The sequence below is a fragment of the Grampus griseus genome (genome assembly GCF_964374135.1).
Source record: "Grampus griseus genome assembly, chromosome: 5".
In the NCBI taxonomy this organism is placed as follows: domain Eukaryota; kingdom Metazoa; phylum Chordata; class Mammalia; order Artiodactyla; family Delphinidae; genus Grampus; species Grampus griseus.
In genome coordinates, this window is record NC_138998.1 from 8073774 (window position 1) to 8086933 (window position 13160).

General features: G+C 41.5%; 1 protein-coding gene across 1 annotated transcript in view; it reads left to right on the forward strand.

Moving 5' to 3' along the window:
- Positions 1-411: 411 nt before the first annotated feature.
- SATB1 (SATB homeobox 1) overlaps positions 412-13160 on the forward strand; it is a 79771-nt gene continuing 67022 nt past the window's right edge. The window contains exons 1-5 of the mRNA XM_082654576.1: positions 412-1561; positions 4280-4514; positions 8400-8576; positions 9349-9475; positions 10230-10353. Coding sequence (XP_082510702.1) covers positions 4304-4514; positions 8400-8576; positions 9349-9475; positions 10230-10353 — 639 coding nt within the window. The 5' untranslated portion in view covers positions 412-1561; positions 4280-4303. The remainder of the gene's footprint in view (positions 1562-4279; positions 4515-8399; positions 8577-9348; positions 9476-10229; positions 10354-13160) is intronic.

A 13160-nucleotide genomic window follows, 5' to 3' on the forward strand; every position in this document is an offset into this window, starting at 1 on the left:
CTGTGTATTAAAATGAGGAGGAGGAAGAAGAGGCAGCCACAGCGGCGGCGGCGGCGGCAGCAGCAGCAGCGGCGGCGGCAGCAGCGGCGCGGAGGGCTGCAGCGCGGCCGGACGCGCGGAGCCGAGCGGGGCGCGGCGGCGGCCACCGCGCCCGGGAGGAGTCCGTTCCGAATTTGATGGGGGCAGCGCCGGCGGCGAGGGGGAGAGCGGAGCGGCCCCGTCCGGGGACCCGCGCCCGCCCGCACGCACACACACACCGCCGCGCGCGCGCCGCTCCCGGGGCCACCAGGCGACCGCCGGCCTCGTCGCCACCGCATTAGCCGTGGCCGCCCTCTAGCCCGCCCGGGCGCCCAGGCGACTCCGGGGGGGCGCCTCCCACCCACCCCCAACCACCCCTCCGCTTTCGGGAAACTCCTGCTCAGTTGTGTCGGGGTTTCTGGCTTCCTTTTCCCCGAAGTCCTAGAGCCATTGTGGAGCTCGTTGTTTATTTACCTCGGACTCCGGCTGAGTGAGAGCTCGGCGACTTTTTGGGGGAAGGGGGTGGGGAGTCGGTGGCGGCGGAGGCGGCTGGGGTGCCTTCCGATCCCCCCTCCCCTCCCCCCAGCCCTCTTCCTCGGCCTCACTCTTTCGGCTCCCCAGACGCTCGCAGCCCCGCGTCCATGGGCAGGGAGGGGGTCCTCGAGGCTGTCGTCAGCGAGGGCCGAATCAAAAGTGGCATTTTAATGCCTTGCCGGGGCTTTTTCCGCGACCTCCTGCCCCCCACCCTCGCGGCCCCCCGGTAGATGCCCTGGTCGGGGGCGCGAGGCTGTGGGAAGAAAGTTGAAGGTTTGTTACTATCAGGCGCAATTGTTGGGGAGGGGGAGGGGCGGGGGGCGATCGGAGGGGAGGCGAGCCGGCCTTCCCCTCCCTGCGTTCTCCGGGGTGCCTGGAGAATAAGATTACAAGTGACAGCCAGAAGTAGACTTTCTGTCCTCACACCGAAGAACCCCAGCGAGCGGGAGGGAGGGAAGCGAGGGGAACCTTTCTTGCCTTTCTGGAGACCTTGTCCGCAGTGATTTTTTTTTTTTTTTTTAATAGAATCCCCAGTCACCACCTTGTCTCCCCAGCACCGCCACAGTGTACTGCTCTTAAGGGGTTTTGCTTTGTTTTTACGATTCCCCCCCCCCCACCGAACGAATCACTTGTCAGATCAATTTTATCTTCTCTCTCCTCCCACTCTCCCCCTCTCCCCCATCGAAAACCCTGTTCTCTGAGGTTAGACATTTTACAAACATATATGTTGTTTTTCGAATTGTGATTTTTTTTTTTTTAACCCCTCTCTCCCATGGCTACTCTTCCAGACGTTTATCGGCCCTTCCCCGCTTAGGGGGCGGGGGTAAGGGAAGAGAAAATAATACAATTTCAGGGGAAGTCGCCTTCAGGTCTGCTGCTTTTTTTTTTTTTTTAATTAAAAAAAAAAAGGACGTAGAAAACATCATTCTTGAACTTCTCTTCAAGAACCCAGGCTGCAAAGGAAACCTCCTTTGTTTTTGTTATTTATATGCTGTCAAGTTTTGAAGTGGTGAGTTTCAGGTCGGTTTTGCTAATTTCACTCAGTAAAACTGCAGTGTTTCTGTTTCTAGATAGTACTTTGCTTCTTTGTCTCTTTAAAAGGTCACAGTGAAAGCTTGGCCTGGATCGTGCCGGCCATATGGAATGGATAAGGGCACAATCTCTTAAAATGTGATTATGAGGTTCTGTGGGCCGAGGGAGGCGATCCAGCACGGAACTCATTGAAAAGGCTCCCACGCTGCAAAAAATAGGTTCTTGAAACCGGAATTTCGGGCTTGGCTTCTCTTTTCAAAGGAAATAATTGCTGTGTCTGAGTTCACTGTTTATTTCGTTGATTATCGTATATGGACTTCGTTTATGGACAGGGAAATGGGGTTTTGAGAAAGTAGCCTGCTTTCAATGCGGCAGCCGGACGTTGCAGTAAAATGGGTTGTTTAAATGTGTAACTTAAAAGAAACTCTTCAGCCTGGCATCTGTTGAGACTGTAGTTAGTTCCGGTGCTGTCAGTCCAGCGGGCCCCGTGGAGGTTGCTCTTTGCAATTCCAAACTCAGGTTTGGTGAACTTTAGCCTTGGGCGTAGAGTTTAAATGAGTAAATTGGGCGTTTTATGTGCATGTAATTTTGCTTTATAATGTAGAGCTTTTTACAAGATGACTGAGTTTGATAGCTGCTTATAGGTGGGTATTCATTCGAAGGACAATTTTGCATGACCTGTATGACGTTTTGATTGTCAATACATTAAATTATCATCTAACACTTTACTGTACAGTTTATAACGCTGTTAAGCCTCATGACTACTTAATATGTTTTGTAGCATTAACTTTGATGCTTTTATCTACTCCCCCCTCTTTTTTTTTTTTTTTTGCTCTTAAATTGCCCCATGGGTTAAGTATTTTCTTTTCAAGTCATATGTTTTAAAATTCATCTTCCGCTCTAGGGTAAGGCAGCCAATTTCAGGAGAAGCAGCTCTGTACTGTAACCCATATGAAGCATTATAAAGCGTGTTTTGAATCAGTTAATAATCACCACTAATTTTGGCTTTAGACTACAGTTTAATATTAGTGGAAAAGAGTAATCTTGATAAAAAGTGGTTAAAAGAGGCACATTTATTGTTAATGAACCTCATAACCAAAAACAGATGGGACCTCGATCAACGGTAGACCTTTGGTCTCAGTGTGCCACCCTGGAGTACAAGGATAAATAGCCATTATTTCTCTAACTTTATAGTTCTTCAATTGACATTCTTAAGGTTGCTTTTAAACCTACAGATTATCATTGCTCTCCCCTCCCCATCACCTCTTTCCTTGATTATAATGGACAAAGTAATCTACAGTTAAACAGAGGGGGAAAAATAAATGCTTACAGAAAGACCATGCTAATAACACAAGCTCGCTTTCAAATCTGGATCTGAGTAGCTTCTTCGGTATAGTGTGTGTGTGTGTGTGTATATATATATATGTATATGTATTTTTTTTTAAGGGAAAGATATGTCGAATTACCAGACAGCTGGAGAAAAGTGATAATTCTCATATTGTCTCTGGTTTTTCTATATGTGCTCCCCTCTCCCTTATTGTCGGTGAACTCAGTACTTCAAGTACCATGAAAGTTCATAAAAGAATTCTACTCATCTGTTCGTATTAATGCTAGTTAAAACTGTATTTTAGAAGGGAGTTTGATAATGTACTACTTACTTTATTATAAACAGTATGAGAATTGATGTCCCATGTATAATACAACTGAAAATAATTATCTGTTAATTTTTTCTGAAGTTAATTGAGATGTTGACTTCTTTGCATGCTGAGATTATTTTTGAACACTGGCAATTGTGTTTTACTGAAATTATCAAGATTTTTTTCAAAGCGAGTTTAGCGCTTCAATCTAATGTGTGTATTATGAAATATTTTCAAAATTTTTGCTATTTAAATTGTTAACAGCATTCTATTACTAAAGGACCCCGAAATATTAACCCTAAGACATGTGAGTTGTAACACTTCAGTACCGGGGCTATTTGAAGAAATCCTCCACTTCTATCCATTTGCTTAGGGGTGGAATGATTCAGTCACATGTTTGAGACAAGACTTGACTAAATCTTTAAAACAGGTCATGTAACTCTTGATACTCTGATAGTAGAAAAGTTTTTCTACAAATTAACTGTAAAGCCAATAGAGAGTTTCAAAAGCAGAAGTTTGCTACCTTTTGAGGTGGTGTATACGTATGTAGATATATTTTCTTAATGAGAATTAAACTGCATATAAAAATATAAGCAAAGACATCAGATCTAACTAATATTTTGGACTGTGATAATCTTTCCATCTTTGATTAAAGTGTTGTTATTGTGTTCTGTATTAAGTTTCTAATTTTTAAAAATTGGGACTACATAAATACAATTTATTTTCTCTTTAGCTATACTTGTAAATTCTTGTTCTGAAAGTAAGCCCATTCCCCCCGCACCCAGTTAGTTTTGCTGGTAGGTGACAAATTACCTTTTCGTTCATGTGTGTTGGTACAATTTCCGCAAATTATTCTGTTACCTTGAATGGAAATATAATGCTGTGATCTAGAAATAGAGTAACGTCTGCATTATATTACATGTCCAGTTAAGCAATTTTACAAATAAGAGAGAAGCATCCAGGATAAAACATATACATGGTGTTACATATACAGAGAGAGAGAGAGATGTGGAGACCCCCACCCAATTATAACATGTTTTCTTTTTAAATTCTGGCAGGTGATCTTTAGAGAGTAACTGAGTATGGATCATTTGAACGAAGCAACTCAGGGGAAAGAACATTCAGAAATGTCTAACAATGTGAGCGATCCGAAGGGTCCACCAGCCAAGATTGCCCGCCTGGAGCAGAACGGGAGCCCACTAGGAAGAGGAAGGCTTGGGAGCACAGGTGCAAAAATGCAGGGAGTACCTTTAAAACACTCGGGCCATCTGATGAAAAGCAACCTTAGGAAAGGTAAATACTTTCGATACAAATCCTGGAAGGCTGCAAGCCCTGTGTTCACCCAAGGCCACTTGGTGTCCGTGTGGAGAGGCAGAAGGCTTCTTTGTTACGTTCTTTTCCTTGATTCTCTTTCTGATCTGAAGTTAGTTACATTTCTGGCTGTAGGTTCAGCCACGTTTGAAAGTGTAGGCTCCGTGCCTGAGCAGAGCGTCTTACTCCCCTATAGACTGGAGTCTTTGGATGTTGTGGACAATAAGAACTGAATTAAATGTCATTGTCTCAGTTACACGAGGCTTCCATCGAGAAGATGTTATTGTAGTAGAGCATACAGAGGTGGCTATTGCTGAAACTAACCCTGAGTAAGAAGAAGACATGTGGGACGTCCCTAGTGGTCCAGTGGCTAAGACTCATGCTCCCAGTGCAGGGGGCCCAGGTTCGATCCCTGGTCAGGGAGCTAGATCCCACATGCTGCAACTAACACCCGACACAGCTAAATAAATAAATAAATACTAAAAAAAAAAAAAAGAATAAGACATTTCCATTGTTTGAGAACCAACCTAGCTTTTTCATAGGATTACTGGTTGTAAGGCAGTTTCACAGATAATGGAAGTCTTCTGCAATATGATATAAAAGTTTTGTGATGTTGGTTTTTTTTGGTGGTTTGTTTTCTTCAGAGCAAACTCATTATTTAGTAGCGAAAAACCTGAAGATTCTAGTGTCTCCTTTTTGCTGTAATTGGGTATTTTTGATAAAAGAAGGGCAGATCTAGGCAAGTTTATAAGGAGAGGGTATGTAACTGTGTGATTCCTTTCTACCAATTTTATATTCCATTGATGCAGTTGAATAACTTTGCGTTCAGCACTGTTGTTTCTATAAATCATTGCCTATCCTGGGCATAATGTGTGGGCCTTAGAAGGTCTTTATTTGTCTCCGAATAACTGTGTATAGGATTCAGATTTTCCTTACATTTGCTAAAGCAGAGGATAAACATGCCATCTTGTAGCAACCAAGAATATTAAGTAGATAAAGTTAGCAAGCAGAGGAATTTCATTGTGTTTGATGCATAACATTTATCATACAATCATTTATTTTTTCCTTGGTTTGGCGAAAACAAAGAATATATTGATCCTGAAATGAACAGACACAGCAGTCCGTATTGTTAGATCTTTATCTATTAAAAATGGAAAAACAGCACTTCAGCAAATTCTTTGGCCTCTCCTCATGATTACCCTATTTATTGATTGTTTGCCAAGAATGTATGCATCTTAAGAAAGCCAGGGTAAGAGCATTAAAAATATAATTTATTGCGGCTTTTTCAAACAGAGTGCATTAATATTGTACTGCGAAGCACTGGGGCTCTATAAAAAAGACTTTCTGACGCCTGCAAACATGTAAGTTCCATAAATTCCTAAATAGGAGATTTCAGCTGTCTCTGGTATTATGTGATATTTGCACAGCAAACTTTAATGCCAGGACAGTTTTAGACAAGGATTCTACAGACTTCACTGCTCCTTATGGCAGACGTGCTGTTTACACAGGCTCATAAACCTTCAGCAAAAGCTCCTAAGACTGCCTTCAGGTTTAAATCATGGGGTATTTTTAGCAGTCAGCAGTGACCAGCGCACTCCCCTTTCCATGCTGGAAGGTTATGAAGTTGGTGGAGTTGGAAGCCTTGTCCAGCGCTTACACAAATAATCAGACAGTTCAGAGAAGTCCCCTGTTCAGCTTGACTCCCAGCATCCGGAGGACAATGTGACAGTTTGCTGGAAGGCTTAGAAGCTAGATTGGGAATTAAAGGCTACTGTTGTCGCTTTATCAGTAGCCACCTTAATGATCTTACAGGGTCCCTCTAAATAAAGTCCAAAACAACTCTCATATATTTCAACAGTTTGAAAAACCTACAGTTATTTCATAGGTCTCAGGAGAAGCAAAGAGCAGAACAGGTCTGTATCATTCTATAAGAGGAGAAATCAATGTGTATGTTTTTGTTGTATTAGTAACCCAATTCTTTGAAGACCTCAGGACAGGGGGAGGAGAAACCAAAGTACAGTAATTTCACTTCCTGCTCAAGTGCTTTTTTTTTTAAGCATTGCATTCATAGTGACATTTTAAAAATGCAGTTTAATTGTAGAAGTTTCTGCTTACTTCAAGCAACAAAATTCCTACAGCCTTTTGGTGGTGGTGGTAGTATTTTTTTTAATCTTCTTTTTCCAGTGCAGGGTTTCTGTTTGACAGGCGCTAGATAAAAAGTGGGACTGGGATGAGAAAGCACACCTTAAGAAAAGGGGTTGGAGATTTTTGTTTATTTGTTTAGAAGGTTTTGCCAAAGTACCTTCCAGCCAAGGAAGAAATCACCCGTTTGCATACTGCTGTTTTTGCTGTGGTCTCCCCCAGTCTCTTTCTGATCCCTGATGGGTTCTCTCTCTGGTATAAAACAGCCGAATGAGTGACATGAATATTGGCAAGCTCCGCAGCTTGTTTTTCATCGCTAGCCTGTTGGGTCCCTCCAAATGAGTTTGCGAGCCTTTCTAAGTAAACCTAAAGGGGTTTATTTGTCAGAGCTAGAATCTCTTGTGAACAGTTCACTGAAGCTGTGGGGTAGATGCACACGTAGAAAAATGTAGCTGCTTTTACTGCCGGCTTTGTTCAGCAGCAACAAGCAAAGAGGGCGTTTTTAAAGGGCATCCCTAGTGTCAGGAGGAAATCCTGATTTTTATCTGTGCTTGGCAGGCACTCGACACCTTCAGAAGTTGGTTGGATTCTGTGAGTCCAGAGGGCAGAGCTTATAGAGGCATTAATGTGATAGGACTAATTGGGGATCCTGGGTGCCCTGTTAAAGTAACCCTAGTCATCATTTATGCTAAAGATGATACCCTCCTGGCAGCTTGCCACAGTATAGTTCAGATGCATCTGCTTTTAACCCTTTTCCGTTTATCTCTGGAAGTCTGACAGTGTGCTGCGTAAACACCTCGAGTACTACCACGTTCCGTGATTTCTGTTTCTAGAAACCTCTTTGCTAACAGTGGTGTGGCCTGTGTTTGTTAATCATCTGGCTACTGCGTTATTACGTGGGATTACAGTAAATAAAGAGAGAACACCTCAAGTCTATGCAGATTCCTGTATCCTAAGATGCCCTGATGAGGCCAGTTTCCTTTCCTCTCATTTTTATCCCATTTGCTATGGCAAAGATTGTTCATTTTAAAGACATGTGGTGACTGTGATATCTTTTTAGGCAGATAGGTTAAATGAGTAGCCATCAGAGTAAAACCTTATTCAGCTACAATTTGCACATATGGAAATCGTGTATTTTGAACATCAGTTTGGTTAAGTTTTGTGTTTCTTCTATGGACTCGTTAAAGTCAAGGTCTTAAAAAAGGAGGAAAATGCTAATGATTTTATCATCAAATATAATTTGTTTGGATACAGACAATGAACGTTTAATGTTAACAAAAGTGTGTAGGAAGCCCAAAGGTGGGTTCTTTCGAGGACAAGTGTAGCGAATTGCGTTTGCACACTGGGTACCACTCACAGCAGATCAGACGAGACCCTGGCTCCTCTCTCATCGGCCTTATGATTTGATCAGAAAGGTAGTTCTGCATTAATTGATGTGGGGAAACGCACTGTTAAAATTAAAGCAGAGCCCAAGTTACCTCAGGGCCAAGTTCACATTCTGTTTCAGTATTTCTCTTACAACTTAAAAAAATAAAAATAAAGGCAGGTGTATGTGTGTGTGTGTGTGTGCGCCTGGATCTCTGTGCCCTGTCTGCCTTGGAAACACAGCCGCCCCTTCTCTCACTGTGTTGAAGATTTATTTTCACGGCTTCGTTTTTCCTCCCCCCAGACTGTATTTCTGAAGATCGTTGGTTTGCGTCTCTTTTTCCTCTGTGTCCTTGATAGGAACCATGCTACCGGTTTTCTGCGTGGTGGAACATTATGAAAATGCCATTGAGTATGATTGCAAGGAGGAACATGCAGAATTTGTGTTGGTGAGGAAGGATATGCTTTTCAACCAGCTGATTGAAATGGCCTTGCTGTCTCTGGGTTATTCGCATAGCTCTGCTGCCCAGGCCAAAGGTAAATAATGCAGACGTGGGGTTGGAAAAATTGCTTGGCATCCTTTGTTTACCTTGCAGAGAAAGCAACTGAATATTTCCATTCAAAAAACTGTAGCCTGTGTGTTACATGGGTTCCTTCTAGACTGTGGCTTTAAAAAATTGGCTTAATTCAGTTTGGTTTAGTTAACACACATTTTGCTCATGTGGAATGTCGAGGTAGATTTTTTTTTTTAAATTACTTCAGCTGAATCATTAGTATGCTTATTGACCTTAATAATCTGCTCCACTGAGGACCCACAAGGAAGTGAGGAACGTATTTGAGCAGATGGACTGTTGAGAGTCAATTTGCATTTATGACTGAATATCTAGTTCTGTTTCTTTTATTCTGTTTCTGATGGTTTTATGGGCTGTAAAGTATTTTTCAATGCTGATTCCCATTGCAGTAGAGAATCTTATCTAAATCGTAAAGCCATTTAGAACTGGTTCAGCTATGTCTTATTAGAACTTCCTGCAAGTTAGGAAAATGTGGCCTCTGCCTAGGTTTTATTGATGGGGTTTTATTTCCAAAATAATAAACAACCCCACCGTCATTTACATAATTTCACAGTTTAGAAAGCTAAGCTGTGAATATTTTCATTGACCTGCCTTTTAGAGGGAAGGGAATCATTCAAAAAAATAACAATATTGCTTGTGGTGGGGGGCAATTAAAAAAGAAAAAGAACAAACCTTCTACTAGATACGTTATCTGAAGGGTAAAATAGTTAGTGACATATTCTCTTTATCTGGAATAGGACTAATCCAGGTTGGAAAGTGGAATCCAGTCCCACTGTCTTATGTGACTGATGCCCCTGATGCTACGGTAGCAGATATGCTTCAAGACGTGTATCATGTGGTCACATTGAAAATTCAGTTACACAGGTGAGTCAGGACAGCAACTCTAGGGCAGAACATTCTACTTACCTGATCATCTGAAATAAAGCATCTCTGGTCACCCTTCAGTTGTGATTTACTCTGTGTTTCAGAAAGGTTAACCCAAATTGATTTTGTTACTTTACCCCTTCTGCTTTATTTTCCTAACTTCAATCTGTCATTAAAAAGCAACCTTCCCCCCAAATGCATCGATCTGTGCAGGTTATCAGACGACGAGACTTTGTATGTGCAGTGGATTAAATGATGCATTACAAGAAGGCATTTTACATAAAGTTTACTTAAGAGAAAAATATTTTTGCATATCATGAACAGTGCCATCTGTGTACATTTTGTGAAAGAATGCCTTATTCGCTATTGCCGAGCTCTTCTTCATTTATGTATATATATTTTTTTTACCATTTTAACTCGAGTCCTGAAAGGAAAGTGTTCCCACGTTCCCGTTTTTCACCATGGCTCGTGAGAAAGCAGCACACCTTAAATTGTCTTCCCAAGCACATCAGAGCAGGAAGGTAGAAGTAACGTGAAAAAATAGCCACCACAGGCAGCTGATGTATAATTCATGCATCGATACAGCAGATGTGTTGTATAAAGTAATTAACTAATCGGAACAATCAGGAGACCGAGAGCAATCTCCAGATGCATCTGTTTGATGCGCAAAATGAGATCTGTCTGTCTTAAAGGAACGTTCTGCAGCAGGATGCGATCTGGTCATAATCCCCTTTCTAATCTGTGTCTCCAATAGTTGCCCCAAACTAGAAGACCTGCCTCCAGAACAGTGGTCCCACACCACCGTCAGGAATGCGCTGAAGGACTTACTGAAGGACATGAATCAGAGTTCCTTGGCCAAGGAGTGCCCCCTCTCACAGGTACTTGGCATTGCCTGTCCTAAATGATAGGACATTGTGGGCAGCCCTAGTTGGAGGTGTAATAGGGTTCCCTAGTCTAAAGCAACTGGCATCGGAAGCAAGAATCTCCCCAAAAGGCAAAGTGACTTGACCGCTGGTGACTTTCAAAAATATGCCCTATTCGTCCGGAACCAGGGCCTTTACACTTTTTCCCCCTTGGGGAAAAGAGCGGAGGAAAAACAGCTCAGCAGAACTCTACACTAGCTCGATTGTAGATTCCTCCTCTTGAGTGCTCTGAGCTTGGAAGCTACATTGTCCTGAGAGCCTTTGTTTAAGGGAATAAAGGTGGTATAACTTCCAGGCACCCCAGGTGAGTGGGAAGGGCATTGGAAGTGTTAATGTTCAAAACTGCACCATGCTACCTCAATAAAACAAGAGTATAGTATAGTCTTTGGATACTTTGTTCATTACCAAAAAAAAAAAAAAGTAGAAATAGCATTTAGTAAAAAAAAATTTTTTTAAGTAAGAACAGAAAACAGAAATCTCTTCCCTGTAACTAAAGATTAAATAGTTATTATTTATCAGGATTTTGTCACCAGTTTTATGGCATTGGTTTACACACCCCAGCTTTTTTTTTTTTTTTTTAGTGAGATCATATGTTTTCCTCTGAGACGCCTGTCATACCATCAGGGATTTTTGAAACGAGACAAAGATTTATTATTATTGTACTCGAGTTTTTAGAGTGAATTTTGGTAGAGGGGCTATTAAAACTCTACTGAGAGATTGCCTCTGTTTCTAAATGTAAAGCCAAACATCACTTTTGATGATGCAGAGCTGATTTCAAATAAAAAAGAAAGGTTGCTGTGAACCCGCTCTTCATGGGCTGCTCGTGTGGTCACGACGTAACTGTGTCGTAATGTCATCTCTCAGTGCCCACACCAGTGAAGGTCATGCCACCATAGAGTATAGTTGAAGTGCTGGTCTAACTAGATTTTTACTAAATTTTTAAAGTTTTTCTTTCAATGCAAGTTTAAAATGTAAGTGTGAATTTTAGTCTGTCAGTCATTTGGACTTGAACTGAATGAGTGCTGTAAACATTTCTGCAACTGAGATATTCTCAAAATGTGTTTCTAATGTGATGGCCGTGAAGATACATGGGTACCTTTGGAAGGAAGGTTGTGGCCTTTTGTGCTGCCGTTTCATGGAACCTCCATGTATTGCAGGTTTGCTGCGTTACAGTCCATCAGCTTTACTTTGTTATTTGTTAGCAATTCTAGGAATGAAGCAAATGAATTAAGTTTACAGTTAATGATGGCTTTTTATATTCTTTTAAGGTAAGCTGTGGCCACAGGTAAAATATTCTCTGGTGTTAAGTGTCCGTTTCTTGAAAATCAGAGCAAAGTCTTTTTGTCATTTTAGCTGATCTTCTCTTTCTCTCTCTCTCACCCTTGGAGTAGGCAGGATGTGAATTTATAACCGTCGAATAAAAGTAATTTAAATTAATTAAACACAGTTAAATCAATAGGATGATATAATGAAGCAGGTGACTTACCTCTGGGGCTTTGGATTTTGCAGACAACTCCAGATAGTTTGTTACTTAGTTTCAGCATTTGAAAATTTGAAATGTCCTAGAATTAAAGGCTGGTTTATTTGTTTGTTTGTTAACTCAGCGTTAAAATACATATAAATACCCAGTATAGGAATCTCATGTATCTTCATGTTACTAAGTGTCCCATTGATTTGGGAAGGCAGAGATTTAAGGCATTTACTGTGAGCCGGAGAAGAGGATGCTAGCATAAGTATTTATTGAAACAGGCAGTGAGAACTAATTGTTAAATGACATCAACATTCAGCCAATAAACTCTACCTCACTATAGCTTATAAATACAATTGTGAGTTTACTTAATGTTATCATGGGAAATGAATTAAATACAAACTATTATAATGTTAAACAGAATTGACAAAATGAAATTCAGGACTTGGTTTTGGAGTCAGACATGGGTGACTTTCTATAGAGAGGCCTCGAGAGGAACATGTGGGCCTGGGTAGCTGGGGACCCTGCTGTCATCCTTAAGTGGTGAAACTAGGCTGTAACTTCAACATCAGTTGTAATTACAATCTTCCTTTCTTTAAAAAAAAAAAAAAGTTTGTGAAAGTATACATCGTTCAGCAGTGGCAGCAAATATTTGAAATTAATTTAATATCTAATATTATGAAAAAGTGCAACTTGTTCTCTAAATGAGGGGGTTATTTTATATTCTGCTGCATCATCTTCTATTTCTCTAGAATGAATTCGTGAATCTGATACTCAATTCGGAATGTTTTAATCATGGACTATTTTCCATTTGCTTCTTTATTTTCTCTTCTGTCAGAAGTTATTAGTTAGAGGAAATGCAGACACTCTAAGGCCTCAGCCCCAAATACATGCTGAGCTTGGTAAAACTGCTCTTTTCTTCCTCCCTGGTGAGATTTGGTGATGAAGATGCTGTGGTGCAAAATGCCTAGCAAATAATAGATACGGCCTCAGTCTTGTACAAAATGGGACCTAACAGCAAGAAATGCTACAGCTTAAGACTTTTTCCCCTCCTGTGGAGTTTTGATTCATTCACGTGAGGACTCTTAGCATACAATTCAGCATGCCCATTTTGCTGTACGTTAAGGATTTGGTTTTGTTTAATATGGTAAAATAGCCCAGTCTTGAATATGGCCACTGGGTCCCTAATGATATGCTGAGCAGAATGTCCACCCTGTGGGCAAGGAGATTCCCTTTACTGAGGAGCGGCCAGGAGGGAAGGGGAGGGGCAGCCCCAGGAATTTGCCTGGGGTGT